Source organism: Mesoplodon mirus (genome assembly GCF_964341445.2).
Source record: "Mesoplodon mirus genome assembly, chromosome: 4".
In the NCBI taxonomy this organism is placed as follows: domain Eukaryota; kingdom Metazoa; phylum Chordata; class Mammalia; order Artiodactyla; family Ziphiidae; genus Mesoplodon; species Mesoplodon mirus.
Genome location: NC_138979.1, coordinates 139,203,768 through 139,226,672, shown reverse-complemented (window position 1 = coordinate 139,226,672; position 22,905 = coordinate 139,203,768). Strand labels below are relative to the sequence as shown.

The window sequence follows — 22,905 nt, the reverse complement described above, 5'->3', positions numbered from 1 at the left end:
ACATATGCCTTTGGATGCTCTGGACTCAACTAGTTAAAAGCTAGGTTAAAAATAAATCACATAGAAATCAACTACACTCCAATAAATTTTTTTTTAAAAATCACATAGCATTTGTAATTAACATAACTTAAAAAACAATGAAAACTTTTTTCCCCAAACAATGATCATGTGCTGTTTTTACTGCAATTGAAGGTGGGAAAGATAACCTAGTTTACGGACTATTTCTCCAAGATCAGGGTTATAAAAAGTCCTTTTTTTTTTTTTTTCTGCACAGTAGAGTGATTTAAATGAGCTGCATATAATCAAGCTACCTCTTTTTTGGAAGGCAGAAAATTGGAAGATTTGTTAAAACTTGGAAATTTTGTCATTTACTTCATGAATCACTCAGCAAAACAGCCATGTGCAACTTCAAATAAGTTATTACCTCAGAATATCACTAAGTCACTTAACCTAAATATGAGTTTTTTGTTTTTTGGATTTTCTTTTTCGCCATCATCAAATCAACAGTTCTGCAGGCAAGGGGCAGGACCAATTACCTTCAGCGATGTTTGGGGAGAGGGAGAAAAATGGAGCTTAATATATGAGGACTAACACTAGAACTAGGCTCCCACCATCACCATCACCTCTGGCACTTCGCTAGAAGAAACAGAAAGAACCCATCATTCTGGAAGCTGTGGTAGATGCTCGGGCCACATAACATTGAATAAAGTTATTTGGAATCACACACTGAGACTCGACAGTGACACAGTGATTCATCTACAGAGCTAGTTTACTAAACTATGGGCACTCAGAAATAAGCAACCCATTCCTGCCTCAACTGAACCAAAGGTTCTACTGGCCTTGTGAAAGCTCAGCCAGGTGCTGAGAGCCCCGGTGAGAGGACAGCTTTGGGGGGAGGGGGACTGAAGAGGGGACAGAAGCTCTTTTACATGAAGAGGGGATATAGAGACACGTTCACACCAGAGGGTAAGAAGCCTCTGGGCCGAGCCTGAATTGAAAGCGTGAAATGAAGGGGGCATAGATTTTAACTAATATATTGAGCCTTTACGTGGGTCGCGTAGTTTAAATCTCACAGCAACACTAGGAAATCGATATTGTCAATCCCCTTTCAGACACCAGGAACTGGGAGAAAAAGAAGCGAGAAGGCTCCTGCCAGGCCTGCGCCGTCAGAACCCCGGGATGCAGGAGCGCAGAGGCCGGCTTCCGTGGGTTCCTGAGCGGGAGAATGGCCCGGCTGGGGTACAGAAACCTAGGCCTGGGTGAGGCGCCAGCAACGATAGAAGGTGGGGTCTCCCGCGCGGCGCAGCACTGGCGAGCGGAGATCGGCGCGGAGACTACAGCTGCAAGCCAAACGCAGATGCCGGCGACAGGAACCAGCCCCTCTGCCAGCCCCCTCGCAGCGGGGAGGGGTTTCTCACGCCCCGCTCTTGGGCGACTGAGCCGGAGGTCGGAAGGAAGCGGGGCGAGGGATGAGTCATCCCCCCTAATCCCTCCTTCCCGGTACCCTCGCCTCCGCACGCCAGCCCCCTCCCGAGATCATGCAGCCCGAAGCGAAAACTCCCCTCATCCTCAGAATCCTCCACCTAACCCGCTGTGGCCTGCGGAGGAGAGGAGAAGGACGGGGCGTATGGCCAATGAGAGCTTCGCTCTCTCGCCCGCCGCCCAATAAGCCGCTGCTTACAGGCTGGGGCGGGACTAGAGGGGCAGGAGGGGGCGGTCCCGGGTTGGCGCTCGGCGCCGCGGTTCGGTGGCTCACAGAGAGAGCGCCTCACAGGGAGTCGGCGCCTGAGCGACGCGGGAAGGTGCCACTGACTGCCAACGCCACAGCCGCCGCTGCTGGCCAAGGTGCTGGACACGACAGGCCGGCCGGCCACCTCGTCAGTTCAGGCTTCATTTGCAGCCGCCGCTGCTTCGCTCCCAGCCAGGTACCCATGGAAGAGATGGAAGAAGAGTTAAAATGCCCCGTGTGCGGCTCCTTCTATCGGGAGCCCATCATCCTGCCCTGCTCTCACAATATATGTCAGGCGTGCGCCCGCAACATCCTGGTGCAGACCCCAGAGTCGGAGTCGCCCCAGAGCCGACGGGCCTCGGGCTCCGGGGTCTCCGACTATGACTATCTGGACCTTGACAAGATGAGCCTGTACAGCGAGGCGGACAGCGGCTATGGCTCCTACGGGGGGTTCGCCAGCGCCCCCACTACCCCGTGCCAGAAGTCCCCCAACGGCGTCCGTGTGTTCCCCCCGGCTATGCCACCACCGGCCACACACCTGTCACCGGCCTTGGCCCCGGTGCCCCGCAACTCCTGTATCACCTGCCCCCAGTGCCACCGCAGCCTCATCCTGGATGACCGGGGTCTCCGCGGCTTCCCCAAGAACCGCGTCCTGGAAGGGGTAATTGACCGCTACCAGCAGAGCAAAGCGGCGGCCCTTAAGTGCCAGCTTTGCGAGAAGGCACCCAAGGAGGCCACCGTCATGTGCGAACAGTGCGATGTCTTCTACTGTGATCCGTGCCGCCTGCGCTGCCACCCGCCCCGGGGGCCCCTAGCCAAGCACCGCCTGGTGCCCCCGGCCCAGGGCCGCGTGAGCCGGCGGCTGAGCCCGAGAAAGGTCTCCACCTGCACAGACCACGAGCTGGAGAACCACAGCATGTACTGCGTGCAGTGCAAGATGCCCGTGTGCTACCAGTGCTTGGAGGAGGGCAAACACTCCAGCCACGAAGTCAAGGCTCTAGGAGCCATGTGGAAACTGCACAAGGTGAGTCCTAAGAAAACCCACCCCTAACTCCCCGCGCCTCCGATCCTCCGGTTTTGCAGCAGACGATCCCCCTCTTCTACGCACAGTGCCTCCCAACTGGGGCGCAATGCAGGTGCCTCCAATATCTGCTTCCCCCGTCTGGTGCATTGCAGGAAGCGTAGGGGACCGTAAACGGCGCACAGGGGAGTTGAACCTCTCCAGAGAGTTGAACCTCTCCAGAGAGTTGTTTCGGGGATGCGTAGAGCGGGTCTCCCGGTGCACGCTGCCTGCGAGCCAGGCTTAGGGCGCCCCCTCCCCGCCGCGGACGTGCAGCTCTCGGCGGCCACCAGCGTGCGGGAAGACATTGAGTAGCTGGGCCGATCCGCGGCTGTGCTCAGGGCCGCCAGGGAAGCTCCAGGGCAGAGCCGGTTGTGGGGCTCCGGCCGTGGTCCCCGGAGAGGAGGTGAGCGCGGCTGGGCGGCGCGGACCGCTGGGTGCTGGAGCTGCTGGATAGGCTGGAGCCTGGAGTCGCAGCAGGGATGGGGAACACGCCGCGAGCTGAATACTGATAAGTCGGCACTGGCCCAAGCCCAGCGGCAGCGCGGTAAGGATGCGGGTCCGGGTGCTTTGCGCACAAGAGGTGTGCGAATGTGGAGTGGGGTGGAGAAAAAGAAAAAAAAAAGAAAAATCCTGTAGTCGCCATGGCAACACGGCCTGAAGGCTGCGGCCCTGACCCTCGCGGAGGGGATCTGGGCTGGAGTAGCAGGACTGGAGGTTTCTGCGCGCTCGCGGCCTGAAAGCTAGGCAGGTACATCTCCCAGTCTCCCAGGGTAACCCCCTCCTATCGATCACCCACACACCCATTTGTCCAGAGTCTAACCCTTTTCCTCACAGTCAGTAGTTGTCTGTGAAAATTTGGGGACACCTGTTACCAAATTTACCTTTCTGATGTCATTTGATGGTACCTCCTCCAAAGCTAGCCTCCAGAACAGGGCCTTTAACGACTTGTTAGGTGATGCCACTCCTCTGTTCAAAATCCTCCAGTTGACCCCCGCGTTTCTTAGATGGTTCTTAGGATAGTCCACCAGGACCTCACATGACCTGTTCCCGCTTGGCCTCATCGCCCTCATTTCCTCCCACTCCCTCTGCTTAAGCCACGCAGTCCCTCTTGCTGTTCCTCCACCAACACCAGGCCCCTTCTGGACCCGGGGCCTTTGCACTTGATGTTCCTTCAGCCTGCATCTGAACAGTTCACTCTCTTGCCTCCTTCAGATCATTACTCAGATGTCACCCTTGCAGTGAGACCTTTCTGAACCCCTTGGTTCCCTCCCTCCCCGCTTTATTTTCCTCAGTAGTACTTACCACTAACTGGGATGCTATATATTTTAACTATCATGTTACTTTTGTATTTATCTATTGCCCCCCCAACATACACACACAAAATAAGCTTCGTGAGGAAAGAGATCTTTATAATGTTATTGTCCACACTGCTTAGAAGGAAGGGAACCACTCTTGAGGAGATGTACATGAATTGGACTTTTACTTTTTAAATAATCGACTTAATTGGGGGTGCAAAGGGCAAGGCAGGGGTTCAGGACTGTTGTAGGGAGGTTTTCTTCACATCATTGAGTTGCAAGCCCCAGGATGAAGCACGGCAGTAGAGATGGTGTTCAGGCATCAGCTCTGCCCCACTCAGGGTTTCCTGGCATTCCTTGGAGACCAGAAAGGCTAGCCTTTGAGAGAGGCCTTGGGGTTAAGGAGGGGAACATTGATATTTTATTTGCAGCAAGAAAAAATAAAATAAAATAAAATAAACATCAGCAATCAGGGAGCTCAACTCAATACTGAATGGGATCCATGTTTACAGTCATTTATGTTCTCACATATAGTCTATTAAACTGTATTAGTACTGATGGAGAGACTTAATTCAGCACAAATTTGAGCTCCCCTCCTAGGCACATGCCACTATTTTTTAAACACTTCAATTTGTTTAAATGATGTTTAATTTTGAAAGTTTTCAGAACTTTAGTTCATGGCCAATTTTTTCTTCATATTATGATTTCACCCTTAAACTGCTAACTATAGCCTATGTTAAATTGCCCTACAAAACTCTCCTTGGAACTAAGAAACTAATCACTTGTCTGGAAAAAGAACTTAGAGGCGCATGCTAATTAGGATGGTCAAACCACTGCATTATTCTTCTGTGAAGAAGAGCCTATACTTTATCCATTAAGACCAAAGGCAGCCTTTAAATCTCCGCCAAGCCCCGTGTAGATTTGAAATGTTAAACCATTTGTTTTATCGGTAATGGACATTGTGAGTAGACACTGTGGTGTGGACAGGGTTGAAATTTGGATGTGTGCTAAAAAAGAATAATGTAAAGCCCTTCAGGCATGACATAAGTAGGCTAGGAAGGGAATATTGGTTCATTTTTTTTTAAAAGACCATTTCTTCTCTGATCTTTTGCACATTTTTTCAGAAGAATAAATAGTTATATTTTTGTTCAGTCAATATCAAGATTATTAAACTGCCAATAAATATAAGGCAGAAGGATGACAGATTTTAACATTCACTTATCATCTGTTAGATGAACAACAAACATTATTCCCCCACTTTATCTCCTTAATAAGGTAATGTGATAATGTGCAATTTTCTCCTATGTCTATTTATCTTCCATCCTCACAAAAAGCTTATGGGCCAGAATTTCTATGTCCTTCAAAACATAGGAGAGCAAAGAATTACACTAAGTAGTTCTCCCAAAGTTGGGCAGTTAGTTATCCACACAAGTTATCACTAGACCTGAAAGTTTTCATTAATATTTAGTCATTTCCAGTGATAAAGAAAACCCTGTGAATAACTGTTTCCCTCAGAAAGTCATCATCTTACACATTTAAGACAAAATGGCTGAAGTTTATCTTTTAAATGGTATTAAAAACAACTAGTTGAAATTCATTAGTTGTCAATTGACTAAATTAAAATACGTTTCAGATATAGATGGCCTTCAAAATCCATGAAAAATAATGCAGGAAGTGGCCTTATAGGGCAAATATCTGGTGACCCTTTTTACTTAGTATCAGCACTTGCTCTATTCCTTATCAAACTTAGGTTGGTATAAAGAATTGCTACTAACATAAAAAGATTTTGTAGACATTTTCATATAGGCAATTGGAACGATTATTATTACTTTGTAATTTTAGCAATTCATATTTCTAAATCTAACATTATCCTTGAATTCTTGGTGTATTTTATCAATCACTGAATCAGTAATATATTTGTAACCGTTCCTTTGTGTTTGTACTGTTGAGCAAGAATTTTCTTTTCCTTTGTACTCTAAACACTGACTCTTCATTCTGAATCTTGTATCAAATGTTATTTCTCTATTACCTTCTTTTTTTTAAACAAAGACTTGCAAGTTAAACATTTAAAAATAAACCATCAGTTATTATGCTTTCACCTTCAAAGCCTTCTGGAAAAAATACCCGCTTTGTAGTATGGTGGCATCTCATCAAATATTTGTGTAGTAAATGTGTTATTTAATGTAACCAAAGTGGTGTTCAGTTTTTTATATATATATATATATGAATATATATATAATATATATTATATTATAATTATATATTATATTATAATATATATACATGTTATTATATATATTATAATATATTACATATATTATATATATATATCAGCAGTAAATACAATATAATCTAGATGTCCGTATGGTAAATGTAACACGTAATGTATGTTCATGTTTTTAAATTCTTAAAAATTTACTTTTAGTATAATCAGAACGTTCTTTGAGCAATGTAAATATTCTTACAGGTATTAAGGAGAATGTTACAGAGGAATGAATTGTTCCTCTTTGTGCTGAGGCAAAAATAGAACTAGATGAGGTTCTGGGTTCCAGACCTGATGCTGCCACTTACTCGCTGGTAATTTTAAGCAAGTCTATAACCTCTCTGTGCTTCCTACACACAGGATGTAAAGCACCTAAAACTATATTTGTGAAAATATTTTGAAAAAGTAATTTAGATGTTTATAACTTACTAATTTCAGTTTGGCAAAATAGAAAAGTTTTTGCGTAAAACGGAAGTTATTGTCTCACTAGTCAACAGTTACTGCATAAAAATCTCATCCCCCAATTTGGGATAATTTGCTTGCTCCTTACAGAGCACAAGGTGCCATACAAAGGCTACTCTTAAAGGTGGCCTAAAAGAGTGAGCCAGATCCTCATGGGTCCTCCGAGAATAGTCAGTTGAATTAACCCCAAGGAACAAGGACACACACAAAGATTTATTTGTTTTTTGGGTTTTTTTGTGTGTGTGGTACGCGGGCCTCTCACTGTTGTGGCCTCTCCCGTTGCGGACCACAGGCTCCGGACGCGCAGGCTCAGCGGCCATGGCTCACGGGCCTAGCCGTTCCGCGGCATGTGGGATCTTCCTGGACCGGGGCACGAACCCGTGTCCCCTGCATCGGCAGGCGGACCCTCAACCACTGCGCCACCAGGGAAGCCCTTATTTGTATATTAAACAAAGGTATTTTGTTTTTCAATTACAAAGCTAAAATGATAACTGATATGATTCAGTTTTGAAGATATTATCACTTTTGAAGCAGCAGAAATTGTTCTTCCTGTATATACCATGAAAAGATGCTATTAACTGGAATTTCAGATCAACTCACAGTTTTCATAAAGTTAGAGAAAACTGTCACAGCCATCTGTCATTGAGTAATAAATATAATGCACAGGCAAAAATTATCCTTACCACGAGTACAATAAATTGCACTTCTCTCACCTAAGCACCTTTCAAACTGTGTGTATTCGTATAACCTAGCCTTGGCACAGAGGAGGCTAGAACCTATTCTATGATAAATGTTTAAGAAAAAAATAGTTCTAAATAATATTGTGTTTTATCACTTTTATCAGAGATTGTTGGTGGCAAGGAACAGAAACCCACATAGGGGATCTCAGAGGATTTCATGGGAAATAAAATCAACTCACAGGGAGACTGGAACTGGAAAGCTAGAGATTAAATTCACTTCTGTGTATCAGTCAGCTTGGACTAAGTTATGCTGCAGTAACAAACAATTTTTTTGTTTTAAAAAAACAAAAAATTAATTTTTTAATTAAAAATTATTTTTTTTTAATTCTCAATGAATTACAACAATACCATATAATTTCTTACAATAATACCCACTGAAAGTCAGCTCTGGCCCTTCTTCACATCCTCCTTATTCTTGAACTTAGGCTGAAAGAGCATGTTGGGAACACACCAACCTTACAGCAGAGAGAAGGGAGCAGAGCAGAACCACTCAATAGCACTTAAAGTTTCCACTCAGACATTGTGTCTCTTCTGCTTACATTCCATTGGCTAAAACAAACCATGTGACCAAGACTGACATCCGTGCTACAGGAAATTCACTCTTCCAACAGAGAAAGGCACCGAGAAGAGCCTCGTAGAGGAGGACAGAATATTTTGAACAAATAATACAGTCTGGCATATGCCGAACTCTCTCACGCCTCCTCCTCTCTCTGGATGGGCTTCCTTGGGCTGCACAAGGCCTGATACGACTCCTCCAGCCCCAGTGCAGCATGACATTTCAGTTCAAGTATCCACTCTCTAACTACTGTCTCTGTGTCTCTTAGGCCACATTTTGAAGTTTAGGGAAAGAATGTGATTGGCCCAGCTTGAGTCAGGGGTTTACTGATGACTGCCTAGGTCACAAGCCCACCCCTTTAGTGAGGTGTGTGCAGAAGACTTGGGTGAGACAAGTGAGGCACTCACCTTGGGTGAAAAACATAAGGGGGTACCAAAAACTCAGTAAACAGGATAAAAAATATTGTAAGGCAATATCTTAAAAAACAAAGATGAATACAAAAAATCCATGATGAACAGACTATCAACATTTTAAATGTTGATCAGTAACAGTGCCATGCTGAGCCATATTGGAGCCTGAATCTGAAGGGAAAATCAGTAGTATTGATCCTATCTTTGTTTAAGATTTTGCTCTTTTGTTCATCATGTATTTTGGGGCATTCATTTTCATTTTTAAAAATATTCCATTAAAATATTACTGTTGACTACTGAGGTTTTTGGGCACCCTTTTAAATTCTGCATCCAAGGAGAGTGTCTTACTCCCCTCACCCTAGTCCTGGCCCTAATGAACAGACACTTGATACAAACCTGGCTCCTGGTTTCACTGTTCAGCTGGAGGAAAGCCCAGGGCAGAATGCCTTTGTGAGCAGCAGGGACAGGGAGGCACTGACCGGCGCCTCTTGTACAGTCTAAGAGGAAACCATTCTGAGTGCAGAAGAAAGCCTTTTTGCTCTCCCTGGATCTTCTGCATTTTAAATACAACACTAATTTCTTGAGATGCTTCAAAAGTGGAGCAACAGGGGCTTCCCTGGTGGCGCAGTGGTTGAGAGTCCACCTGCCGATGCAGGGGACACGGGTTCGTGCCCCAGTCCGGGAAGATCCCACATGCTGCGGAGCGGCTAGGCCTGTGAGCCATGGCCGCTGAGTCTGTGTGTCCGGAGCCTGTGCTCCGCAACGGGAGAGGCCACAACAGTGAGAGGCCGGCGTACCGCAAAAAAAAAAAAAAAAAAAAAAAGTGGAGCAACAGAGTTGATGAAGAAAAAGAAGACAGAAAAGGGTAGAGAACACTGACAGCTATAGCTCAGTGCTTCCTCTCCCCAGTAATGCTCCAGCACCAAGCAGTTTGTGTGGTTATTCCTACTGCTATTATATATTATGGTAAATGTGGCCACCTAAGAGCAAAGTGATCCCTCACTTGGCTTGTGTATGAGTGGAGGAAAGAGGACAGAAGGTGCCAAAACACAATTTTTCACTAACTTCAGGTGCCTCTTGAAAAGTATGTCATTGGGTTGGGAGTGGAGGGAACCATATAGTTTCATTTCAATAATTCCATCTATTTGTTAGAAGAAAAGAGCGTATAGCAACCATAGAGTTTGGTGTTTTGTGTTGTTTATGTTTTGGTCTCATAACGGCAGTATTCTTCTTACTTAGTTAAGTGCTTCCCCACACCACCACATTCCTGCCTCTGTTCAGTCCTTGTGATTCTGGTGGGCTGCCAATCCAGTGCTCTGCCTTACTTGGCCAAGTGGGAGGGCATGTGACATAGGCCTGACCAATCGTCACACCCTATCCCACTGGCCAAAGTGATTAATTCAAAAAATGAGCACATGAAGCAAGCCAATCCAATCAGAGTCCTCTTCTGAGGTTTATAGATACTGAATCAGGGACAGAAGAGCATTGCTTTCCTCTGGGCTTGTTGCAGCTAGAATTAAAGCCAGAGGTGTCTGTGTCCCTGCCTCTTTCTCTTCCTCTTACATTAGTAGAAGAAAGTAAGGCAACCCCCAGAGTTACAGAGGTAAGAAACAGAGACTTCTGAGAACACTGTTGAGTCCCTGGAACCCTTCATAACCCCTTTCTACCCCCTCCTGCCTTTCCAGTTAGGTGAGTCAGCAAACCTCCCCCTCCTTTTTCTCTTTGGCTAGTTTGTATTGGTTTTCTGTCACTTTCAACTGAGATTTAGCACGTATAAACATTTGTATCTGAAGATACTAATTCTTATTCATTCTAAGTATTATCTCTAGAATACTATAGTTGGAAGGCTGCATTCTGATGCCATAAATACAAAAAAAGCAGTTTTGATTCAATGAAGCAGAAATTATGTAATATTTAATCTAACTCTGTCTACTCGTTGACCACTGTGTAATCTTCACTAGTTTTTGGCTAGTCTCCTCTATTCTTATTGAGAGATTGCTTACAAAGAAGCCTCATGGATTTTTTTTTAACCAATTCTAAATTACTTGGCATATATGGTGATGTTACGGTTAAGACCAACAGACTGGACAGGGAGGTTCTGAAATCAAACTTCTGCCCAAAATCAATTTTGTTTGTTTTCAAAGGCAAGAAACTTCTGAAGACATGCATGTTGTTTTGACCCATTCTCTAGGTTGGAATTTTTTTAAGTGTGTTCCCTCGAAGTTTCCATAATTAAATAAGGTTGAGACTCTCTACTCTACACATGCTCCTGGTGGTCCACATTCTGCATTGTTATATCCATATACCGATCGATCCTGAAACAACGAAACCTACTTGGTTCAACCTAGAATTTTCCAAACTTATTTGACTTTGGAAACTCTTTTCTGTTTGTTCATTTCCTTTTTTTTTTTCCAGCTTTTTGAGACGTTATTGATGTATATATAAATTTAAGGTGTACAACATGATGATTTGATACATGTATATACTGTAAAATGATTACCACAGTAAGATTGGTTAACACTTCCATCTCCTCGCATAATTATCTTTCTTTTTTTAGTGATAACTTTTAAGATTTACCCTCTTAACTTTCAAGTATATAATATAGCATTTTGAATTATAGTCACCATGCTGTACGTTAGATCCCCATAACGTTTATCCTATAGCTGGACATTTGTACCCTTTAGCCAACATCTCTCCACTTCCCCCACCCCACCCCACCCCCAGCCCCTTGCAACCACCGTTCTACTCTCTACTTCTTTGGGTTCAGATTTTTTAGATTCCACATATAAGTGAGAACATACAGTATTTGTCTTTCTCTGTCTTACTTACTTTACTTAGCATAATACCTTCGAGGTCCATCCATATTGCCACAAATGGCAGGATTTCCTTCTTTTTATGACTGAATAATATTCCATTGAATGTGTGTGTGTATATATATATATATATATATGTATATATATATATATATATATATATATATATATATATACCACATTTTCTTTATCCATTCATCTGTGGATAGACACTTAGGTTGTGGAAGCTCTTTTTGCTTCCACACAAGTTTGGGAGACATCATTCTAGGCAATGACTAGCCAATAAGTCAGTAAGGAGGTCAGTGTTCTTAATTTCTTGTCTGTGCAGAGTAGACTACTCTAAAACTCCACCCTGCAGATAAATGTCCCTAATTAGCCTATCCTTAAATCTTATGTTAAATCTAAAATATTAAAAGTTATATTTATGTTATTCCTTAAATATTAAAGTCAAAGACAAAGAGGTAAAGCAATTATATAAATTTTGTAGTATGTATGTACATATATTTAATATATGTTGCTTCTCTTTCTATTATAAATAACTGAAAAATGATTTTGGACATCAGTAATACTAATGTAATATAATTAAAAATAACTGATCTACTTCTGACTACTTTTACACTTTGTATACATGATGCCCAACGACTGGCTTGATTGAGTTTTTCATTAAATTGTGATAGAAATAGATTTTGGTTTTTGTTTTGTTTTGTTTTGTTTTGCAATACGCGGGCCTCTCACCGTTGTGGCCCCTCCCGCTGCGGAACACAGGCTCCAGACGCGCAGGCTCAGCGGCCATGGCTCACAGGCCCAGCCGCTCCACGGCACGTGGGATCTTCCCGGACCGGGGCACGAACCCGCGTCCCCTGCATCGGCAGGCGGACTCCCAACCACTGCGCCACCAGGGAAGCCCCAGAAATAGATTGTTTTAAACATTCTTTTATAAAGCACAAAAGGACAATATTAAAAGGTCAAAACTGGTGCTGCTCTTGTAACAACAGAGCAGAACAATGTGTGAAAGTTAAGAGTAGTACTTTGCCTGTTACATCCCAGCCTTTCTAATATTTTCATATTGACATTCAGGATCAATTTTTAACCTTGGAAAAGGAGTTAGTATAAAATGGCCACCAGCAGAGAACCTAGATTATCAGAGACCATCTAGGTTTTGTCAACAGCATGTCTAATTCATCCCCCAAAACATCTCATAGCCAAAAACCACTGTCCTGGGGTGTTCTCACAGCAGTTTTATCCCTAACCTGAAACTGGGCCCCTGTCTTAAACTGAGAACTATCTCACAGTAAGATTACTCGGAAAAACCCAAGCAGAATGCACAGAAGGCACTTGACATCATTGTCAAGGAAATTGTCATTCCACTTCTGTTTGGCCCTGACTTTGCCATCTTTTTAACTTTTCTGGTTTACATTGCAGGTACAGCCATAGTCCCACCTGCCTGTCTAAGTTACCTCTTCCTTCTTGACCTTCATGGCCTTCCAGCTTCCCCACCAGCCCTCTCCCGGTCCACCAGGCCTCCCTCCACCATTTTCTTAGACTAGACCTTCAAATCACCCCACTAAGCTTGCCAGGCCCAGCTCACAGGAGCCAGCCTCAATAGCCTTGCCCCAGAGCAGCATGCCCGCCGGGAACCTGGGTGCAGCTCTGCATTCCAGCGGAGCCTCTCCTGCACCAGCAGAACTCCCACCCCAGCTGGGTTTAATTACAGACACTTTTTTTCCTTAACTGTAGAAAGAGTTTTCTTCATTTTGACTGATTGATTTTAAGCTGAAAGAGCAAGAAAACTCATCTTGAATTTCTAGTCATGAATAAAGAAACATCACTGACTTTTCTGTCCTCAACACACCTGTCTCTAAAGACTCGTCTACCCCGTGGCTTCAACTCCCACTTGTACCTGCATGTCTGGAACAGAACTGGTCATTTCAGTGCCCTGCCTGTTCACAGTGTGGTCCCAAACTCTGTTCTACCTTCTGTGTGCCCCACCCACCAACCCCCGCAGAGCTTCCATCTTTGTGTTCTAACACTGAACATCCTCCCACTGTATTATAATTGCATATTTTAGAATCTCCCATTGGACCCTAATAACTCAAAGTCGTAGACTTTTCTTACATATCTCTGTTTTCCCCCATTTCTGCACTCAGAAAATGTTTTAAAAAGGTTTAATGAAAAAAAGAATCAGTACGAAAAAGATTAATGATTAGCAACATATCCTAATATTTTGTTTCTCATATGAGCCTGACTGTAATAATTAGACTTGAAAACCTGTATTTCACACTTTTTGTTAAAAATGTACTGAACACTGGGACTTCCCCAGTGGTCCCGTGGTAAAGAATCCGCCTTACAATGCAGGGGACATGGGTTCGATCCCTGGTCAGGGAACTAAGATCCCACATGCCGCGGGGCAACTAAGCCCACGTGCCACAACTACTGAGCTCTTGTGCCTCAACTAGAGAGCCTGTGGGCTGCAAACTACAGAGCCCACGTGCTCTGGAACCTGTGTGCCACAACTAGAGAGAGAAAACCTGCAGGCCGCAACTAGAGAGAAGCCCACACACCGCAATGAAGAGCCCACATGCCGCAGCTAAGACCCAATGCAGCCTAAAGTAAAATAAATAAATAATAAATAAATTATTCTTTTTAAAAAAGATGTATTGAGCACTTACTATATGCGAGGCACTGTTCTAAGCGCTTTCTAGCCACTTTCTCATTTAATCTGCAGAATTCACATATTTTCCTCTGAGAAAACTGGGGCACTGGGACTTTAAAGGTTATAAAGTCGTACCAGTTGTAAGAGGCAGAGCCAGAGGTTGAATCCAGGCTGACTCCAGAGCTCCTGTGTCGAACTGCTCTTCTGTCCTACCTTCTGATAATCCCAGGAAACATATGACTGCAAAGCACAGTTTTATGTTCTTATAAATTCAATGACATAACTGAGATCTTTTAGTTCTCATGTATGAAAATTAGTGAGAAATTAAAAGTCATTTGTTTCCTAAGTCCCCTTGTGACAAAATAAATTTAAAGAGGAAAATAGGGGGTAGAGGGAAGGGAGAGACAAGTACGTTGAGTGTTCCATAGACCAGATCATCGGAAGTGTGCTGGATACCTCGGCCTTGTCAGAACCAAGCAAGCGACAGATAGGCAGTAAGGTTCTGTCAGCTCAGCCAGGGATTCATTGTCCTCTTCTAACAAAATAATCATCTTTAAATTTATAGGCAGAAATGATATAAAAGAACAAGTAGATTTTTTGGCATTTTAAGTATATTTCTGTAAATCTAAAACATTTATAAGTCTATCCTGGAAAACATGAAAATGCATTCAAACCTGTAAGCAGTTATTAATCCTGTTTACTTTCAGTTTTTTCTTGCACCTTTTGCCAAGATGGTTAAAAAAAATTATGTGTATTCCTGTTCAAGAAAAGACCTAACCTGCCTTTTACCATAAATATAAAAAGGGATATGTGACCTGGAAAAGCCTATTGTTTAAGAATGGATTAAAGCACAACCAAATAAAATGGTTTTTCATAAGCCTTGCATAGAACCAGAACTGCACATTTTATCCTAATAGCTCTGACCAAAGCAGAAACTGTTCCTTAAAAATTAGCTTGGGAAGTAGAATGCTGAACCTTGTGTGTTGCTGTGGGAATAACGACCTTCTGTCATTAGCCAGTACACATAGATGGTTCATCCTCATCTACTGCTGATTTATTCATTGAAGCTGACTGAGATTTTTCTTTATCCTCTCTTTACTCTTACTTTCCTTGCAGCTTGCATGTTAAGAAGCAACTGTTTGACACCAAACGCTTATCACTCTCTGCCACGCTCCAGGAAGAGCCTGCGAGAGGGCCATGCTCCTCTGACCTGTGCTGTTTATCAATCTAAGACATTATCTAGTCTCTGAACAAAGCCAGTTGCAGAGAGAAGTAAATGTGAACGTGCGGGATTAAACAGTTTCTACCTAAGGCAGGTCTTCGTAACAGGCTTTTTGATTTTGTAAGGAGCAAATGCTCAGAAGGTCAGATATACACAGATTCAGTTACAACTCACCCAAAGCCAAAGGGAAGTGACTTTATAACATAATCTACCAGTTTTGATCATCTGTACTTTAGTTTCTTTTCATCAGTGCAAATAATCAACAGCTGATTTTACTATAGATGTGTGTCCACCACATAGTGCTACTTACTGAGGGTATTTATGCCATCACCCAGACACACCAATTCATGAACTTGAGAAGATGGTGTCACTTGTGCTATGCCATCCCTACCCCCACGTCTATGAAATGTTATCCCAAGAGCATTAGTCACATAAAATCAAATGTAATATTGGACTTTCATCCAATCTAATAAATCTTACATGGCACAGATAAATCTATGGTGCTTTTAACAAGCAGTTATTAATGATTTTATTGACCTTCAATCATCTGGCCCAGACTCAGCAAGGAAATACAATAAACAGCTTTTAGCACACAGTCAGTGCAGTGTGAAGAAGCTCCATGTTTACATTCAACTCGTGTTATCTGGCTACCTTCTGCCATTATGGAAGCAAATCTGCCGTTGGTGGAACTAAAATATTATTCAGAATTTAATAAAAATTTCTCTACATTCTACTTGGAGGAACAAAAAATACGGAATATAGGAACTTGTATGAGCAATGAATTTCCAGGCTAGCTTCAACAAGCATGATAAGCAAGTGTACAGAGTGTAACTACCATTCCCTTACCATTCAAAAACGGCACCTTTGGGCTTCCTTGGTGGCGCAGTGGTTGAGAGTCCGCCTGCTGATGCAGGGGACATGGGTTCCTGCCCCGGTTCGGGAGGATCCCGCATGCCGCGGAGCGGCTGGGCCCGTGAGCCTTGGCCGCTGAGCCTGCGCGTCCGGAGCCTGTGCTCCGCAACCGGAGAGGCCACAACAGTGAGAGGCCCGCGTACCGCAAAAAAACCAAAAAACCCCCAGCACCTTTCGACCTGAACTAAGAATGGTTGCCTTGGTCACTGTATATAGAAATTTTGTGGAAAAGTTTGACTTGACAGTAAGGTCCTGCTATGTAGGTTAAAAAACATATTAATAAATATTGGTATTAACTGGCAAGTCAACACACAAATATTTTACATTAATTTAAAAAAACAGCAAGCCAAAGAGAAAATTAATGCTTCCAGCATTGAGAATATCCTTGATTCTTGTTTTCCAAAGAGGCTGCATCATCTTACATTCCTACCAGCGATGGATGAGGGTTCCAATTTCTCCGTATCCTCACCAGCACTTGTAATTGCCTGGCTTTTTGCCTAGAGCCATCCTAGTTGATGTGAACGGGTGTCTCACTGTGGTTTTGATTTGCAATTCCCTAATGACTGTGATGTTGAACATCTTTCCATGTGTTTACTGGCTATCTTTATATCTTTTTTAGAGAAAGGTCTATTCAAAGCCTTTACCCATTTTGAAATTGGGTTACTTCTCTTTTATCGTTGAGTTGTAAGAATTCTTTATATATTCTGAAGTTTACTCACTTTTTGAATGAAAGGAACAGAGGTGTGAGCCTCTCATCTCTCAGAGACACAGGAAATAAAAAACTGACACAGATATGAGTGGGAGAAAAAACTTGTCAAGACTGGCCTACCAGGACCTACTGCTGCTTCCTTACCCAGTAACCTCTATCAGCCAGTTCTGAAGCAGAGCTCAGATAGGCTCTACCAGGATTGGCTCATGACAAATAGGAAACATGGAAAAATCCAAAAGCAGGGGGAGGAAATAATTTCGTTATCAAAGTCCCTGAACATGATGGCTATGCCTCCTCTTTACCTCAAGTTCCACTCCTCCCGACTTTAGTAATGGAGTTCACTTTAGTACAATATTATAAAGTTCCAGTGGTTCTGTGGTTTCTGTTACTTACAGGTTACCATTGTGATGATATTCAAACAAGTCACTTCAGGGTGTCAAAGTGGTGGACGTTTCCCCTATATTTGAGAGATAGAAAATGATAGAATTGGGATCATTTGCCCAACCCCCTCAAAAGTCAGAGAAATAAATCCCAGAGCACTTCAGTAAATTATGTACAGTATGTATTACCAAAAATGCCTTTGATTTCTTAGAACTTATTTTAATTATTCTGAACAACCAAGGACCTATTTTCAGTTGCTTCTGTGTGTGTGTGTGTGTTTGCACGCACATGCGTGTGAAGCTCAATTGAAACACCTTTTCTCTCTTTTGGAGGCCTTCTCGTGCCCCCAGACAAGCATAATCACAGTTGTTTTTCCACACTCCATGACTACAACTATCAAAGTTTACCTTAACCTTGTTGTTCTCTCTTTAAGGGGAAATTATATGTCTATACTATTGAATAATGTTCCTTCATTATAAATGATAGTCCTTTTTTAACATTTGCCTTCAGTACACAGTGCCTTTGCTCAAAGCATCGATCTAATGGTAGGAATTTCAGCGTAAAGGCTGGAAAAGGAAGAATTTGTAGGCAACAGGCTTTCCTTTGTCCCTCTCGCAGGGAGAACTGCTGCATTGCAGCATGGCTGTCCCCTGATTGGCTCCTGCCCTGGCCAAAAGCACAAAAGAAGTTTATGAGACGACGCGAAAGAGTCTCCTGTTGCTCCTCCCCCCTTCCGGTGCACTGCTTGCCAGCTTTGTTGGCACCTTACTGGCCACCACCCCTTTCTACTACTACCCCCCCTCCCTCTGTGGTCTCCTGTGAATCTCCTGGTTTCTGCTCACCTGTCTTTGGGCCCAGCTTTGGTTTCAATGTATGTCCCTTCCTTCCAGCCATCTCCATGCCTTGCTCTGACCAGTGTGTTTCCAGTCTGCTCATCTAGCTTCAGACCCTTGATAGCAACTTCTGGGGAGTCTCTCTGCCCAGCCCATCTGGCCTGTGCACCCTCTGCCTCCAACATAACACTGACTTTCCCAGCCCTGGCTTCCTTCCCAGTAAACGTCCCAGTGCTGACAGCTCCTCAGCTCTACCACGTGGGTAGCAGCTGCAGGGCCGGCACTGATCCCAGCAAAAGATTACTGTAATGTACTTGGCCAATCACCTGTAATGTTAAAATAAGATTACAACGTATACATCTGGATTGTATAAAAATGAACTCACATAACACTTTTCTTTTGAAACATGCCATAAAATGATTCAACTAAATACAAACACAGAATCCATTGACTTATAGCCACCACTGAAATGAAATATGGCAGCTATTTAGTAGAACCTGGAAGCTCTGCTTACATTGAAGACAGGAATTAAAGAATAATTTATAAATTTTATCTGCAAAACTGAGAAGGAATGAATTAGTAGGTAGAAGATTATTACCCAGTTTGGAGGCTAGCCAAAGACTGGTCAATTACTGTCTTCTGAGTGGAGCCAAATAGTTGAATTATATTACAATTTCACTCCCTTAGGTCTTATATTTACTTTTACAAGAACAAAGTCATCAATTTACAATTTACATTATTTAATTTGCATGTTATGAGGGCTTTTGGATTATGGTCAATTATTAAGTTTTCTAAAACTATGTATAGAAGGTTATTATTGTGAGATACAGCCATCAAAAGTTAACCCAGTGTTTTTAGAGAAACTCTATAGTTAGTATATCTGAAGGGATTGGTATAAAATTTGCATAAATATTAGATTTGAAAATTAATTTCATTTAGTATTTGTTCATATCACATGATTTTCTTCAGGAATTAAATCGTATTTATCAGTGGTCTACTAAACCCACTACGTTCCTACTGTTCTTTAATCTTCCCAGCCATGTTAAGGAATTTAGATGGTCTGTATTCAGAGCTCAGTCCTCACTGTAACTTCCTCAAGGCCCAGTGTGAGCTGAGTGAGGACCTTACTGTTGTTGAATCAAGTTCAGGATACTGATGGTGTAGCGTGAGACCACTGGCTGTTTAGCCAGCACTGAGCTCCGGGTTTATTCAGCTGCTCAACTGGGGAAATTCATACAATGAGGGAGATTTCCAGTTTGATCATAGAAACAAAGCACTTTTATACACCCAGAAAGAGGAGTGGATAATGGTTACACAGATAATGGCATGTGACCATTTTAACTCCCACGCACCTCTGAGAAGAACTGGTTCTTGTAATGTATTAAAACAAAGGTCACGGAACAGTTGTTGCTAGAACAGGATTTGCTGTGTGAACTGTGCTATGAGATGTGATGTCGCATCATTGTCTTTTCCACCATGAACTATTTCTTTGATTTAACAGTGAACATCATTATAACTGGGTTAGGAGGGCTTCATGCATGTTGAAGTTGAGACTCAGGGCCAGGACTAAAGTCTGACAGCTCATGATCACCTTACCTCAAACCTTAAAATACCCTATTGAGGCCACCAAGTCACCTACCAGAAACATGAGACTCCTTCCTCCCCACTCCTAAAAGCAGTTGATCATGTATGCCGTTGTGAAGTTGCCACATCAATGCCTTGTTGGCTGACAGCAAATGATGGCAAGCATTTTAAAACTATATATAAGCTAGAAGAATCTGAGATGCACAGCAGGAATTCAGGTAACAGACAATAAAATAGGAGAAACAGGAAATAGAATGAGCATGGTGGAATGTAAAAACTAGTCTCTGGTTAAGCCCTTTTATAGCAAGCGCCGTAACGAGAGTTAGAACCAAAGGACTAGAGCCCAGCTGAAGAGGCCTTTTCAGGATAAAGCTGTAGTGGAAGTGCCTGCATGGTACTGGGCCAGAAAAGTTAGTATAGGGCCAGAAGAGCTGTGTTCTGTTCCTGGGTCTGCTATTATTCAGGCAACACAATGGAGGAGTTAAGAACACAGACCTTGAAGCAGACTGCCTGGGTTTAAACCCTAGATTTTCTACCATTTAACTGCATGAACTTGGGTAAGTTACTTGACCTCTCTGTGCCTTGGTTTTTCTCATCTGTAAAATGGAGATAATAATCAGATCGATCTCCAAGGCTTGTTGTGAGGATGAAAGGAATGGTAGATACAACACCCTTGGAACAGAACCTGACCAGAATAAGTGCATGATTAATGTGAGCTATTGTTACCTGTTAAATAGGACAGGAAATAATAATAAGTCATATATGTATATGACTTATTTTTAGGAAGTGACTCACACAATTGGAGGCTGAGAAGTCCCATGATCTGCCAGCTACAAGCTGGAGACACAGGCAAGCTGGTGGTGTAGTTCACTCTGAGTCTGAAGGCCTTCGAACCAGGGGAGTTGATGGTGTAATTCCCAGTCTGAGGTCAGGGGAAGAGCAAGGTCCCGGCTCAAGCAGTCAGTCATAGAGAGCAAATCCTCCTTTCCTCCACCTTTTTGTTCTGTTCAGGCCCTCAGTGGATTGGATGATGCCTGCTCACACGGGGAAGGGCAATCTGCTTTACTCAGTCTACCAATCCAAATGCTAATCTCATCCCAAAACATCCTCATGGACACACCCAGAAATAATGTGTAGCCAAATACCTGTGATCCAGTCATGCTGACACATAAAATTAACCAGCACATTGGGTTAGTCAGAAGCTGGCCAAGAGCAGTGAGAAATTCAGTTAGATCGGACCCCTCTCCCCAAAGGCTTGAGAGTGAGGGTAGCGCAGCCATCCACATTGCCGTCTGCTCTTCCCCAATGGCTGCTCCAAGGATTCCTGACTCTCACTCACCTCTGGGTGTCTGTGAGGAATTCAGGCCATGACTTCAAGAAGGACAACAAAAATGGAAAAAAAAGATTGACAGGCAACAAGCTGCTAAGGACTGCTTCCAAAATGCAGCCCCAAGTGGGCATGTGTTCCTGAAAACTTCATGTAAACAAAACCATATTTTTTTTAATTTTTTAAATTAATTTATTTTTTTTGTTTGTTTTATTTTTGGCTGTGTTGGGTCTTTGTTGCTGCACGCGGGCTTTTCTCTAATTGCGGCAAGCAGGGGCTACTCTTCTTTGAGATGCGTAGGCTTCTCATTGTGGTGGCTTCTCTTGTTGCGGAGCACAGGCTCTAGGCACGCGGGCTCAGTAGTTGTGGCTCGCGGGCTCTAGAGCGCAGGCTCAGTAGTTGTGGCACACGGGCTTAGTTGCTCTGTGGCATGTGGGGTCTTCCCAGACCAGGGCTCGAATGCTATCCCCTTCATTGGCAGGTGGATTCTTAACCACTGAGCCACCAGGGAAGCCCAACAAAATCATATTTTAAATGTACTAGAAACATTTCCTACAAAGAAAGCTCCGGTATATATTTTTCAAATGTAAATATCTGTTGTAAATCTACACTGCCTAAATTCCAGGACACCAACAAGTTAATAACAGGCTTTAATTAATTTCTAGGAAAAAAAATGATAAACAAGAAAAAGAATTTTAAAAAGAATTACAAGGAACATCCCAAATTCAGAAACATTAACATGGGCTTCCCTGGTGGCACAGTGGTTGAGAGTCCGCCTGCCGATGCAGGAGACATGGGTCTGTGCCCCGGTCCGGGAGGATCCCACATGCTGCGGAGCGGCTGGGCCCGTGAGCCATGGCCGCTGAGCCTGCGCGTCCGGAGCCTGTGCTCCGCAGCGGGAGAGGCCACAGCAGTGAGAGGCCTGCGTACTGCAAAAAAAAAAAAAATAGAAACATTAACATGGAGTAAGAGTTGGGGAGAGGTCCATCAGGAATTTATGAAAGTGGCAACCAAGTCCCAATATAAACAGAAAAAGCAAGAGACACAGAGTTAGAGGCCCCTGTTCTGATTTTGTGTCTACCTCTTGGGTAACCCACCTGGCTTCTCTGGACATCCAGCTTCTTATGTATAGAATAAGGATGTAAGATTAGATGAGAGCTAGAGTCACCGTCAGTGTCAAATTTCATTGGGATCTAGATTTATTGATGTTTCTCTGGCTCATTTCCTGACAAGAGTTTCTTGGATAAAACCGTCTGGTGCCTGCTGCTTGTGCCTTTGTGAAGAGACACTTTAATTTTCCTAGTGTTTCAAGTTTCTCAGTTGGGGGCTTCAATATTTGGGGATCAAAAGAGGATGGACCGGGTAGCTGCAGCATCTTCCATTCCCCTCATATTACCCTGGCCTTGGAAGTGCCCCAGGGGCTCCAGAGCCGTGTGAGAGGGAGGCTGACAGCACAGGGTGGAATGGGCAGAGGCAGCTAGGTGGGGAGAGGGGAGCACGTGCCCCCCAGCTTTGACCTCTCCTTCTCTATCCTGGGTGGGACAACCCACTGGCGGGTCTGTAATGACCCCTGTCTACAGATGACACTCACTGTCACCTCCTTGCAGAGAAAGAAAAGGGCAGGGTGGAGGGGTGTGGTCAAAAAGGAACAAAAAAGCTGCTTTGATTATTTACTTCCTAAAATCAGAAGGTTTGATTGAGAGAGATAAAAGGTGAAAACAAAATGGGTAAATGTGCTTTTGCCTTCTCCCTTACGCACCATGAGGATTTTGAAGTTTGAGTCTTGATGTGGAGTTCCTTATCTCAGTGCAAGGACCAGTCTGGTGCTAATCTTCTAAGGGGAATGTTCATTTTAGATGCCAAATTTCTTCAATTTCAAGTGATTATTATTTATGCAGAAGAAATTTATCACTGCTGTGGTTCAGTGGCACACTGGAAAAAAAAATGTAAAGC

At 43.4% G+C, this 22,905-nt stretch overlaps 1 protein-coding gene across 3 annotated transcripts in view; it reads left to right on the top strand.

Annotated features, from left to right (window-relative positions):
* The first annotated feature begins 1,626 nt into the window (after window positions 1-1,626).
* Window positions 1,627-22,905, top strand: part of TRIM9 (tripartite motif containing 9) — a 103,488-nt gene continuing 82,209 nt past the window's right edge. For 2 of the 3 annotated variants that reach the window (XM_082616940.1, XM_082616941.1), the window contains exon 1: window positions 1,627-2,753. In XM_082616940.1, the coding sequence (XP_082473066.1) occupies window positions 1,635-2,753 (1,119 nt within the window). In that variant the 5' untranslated portion in view covers window positions 1,627-1,634. The remainder of the gene's footprint in view (window positions 2,754-22,905) is intronic. The other variant, XM_082616939.1, reaches the window with a different exon arrangement.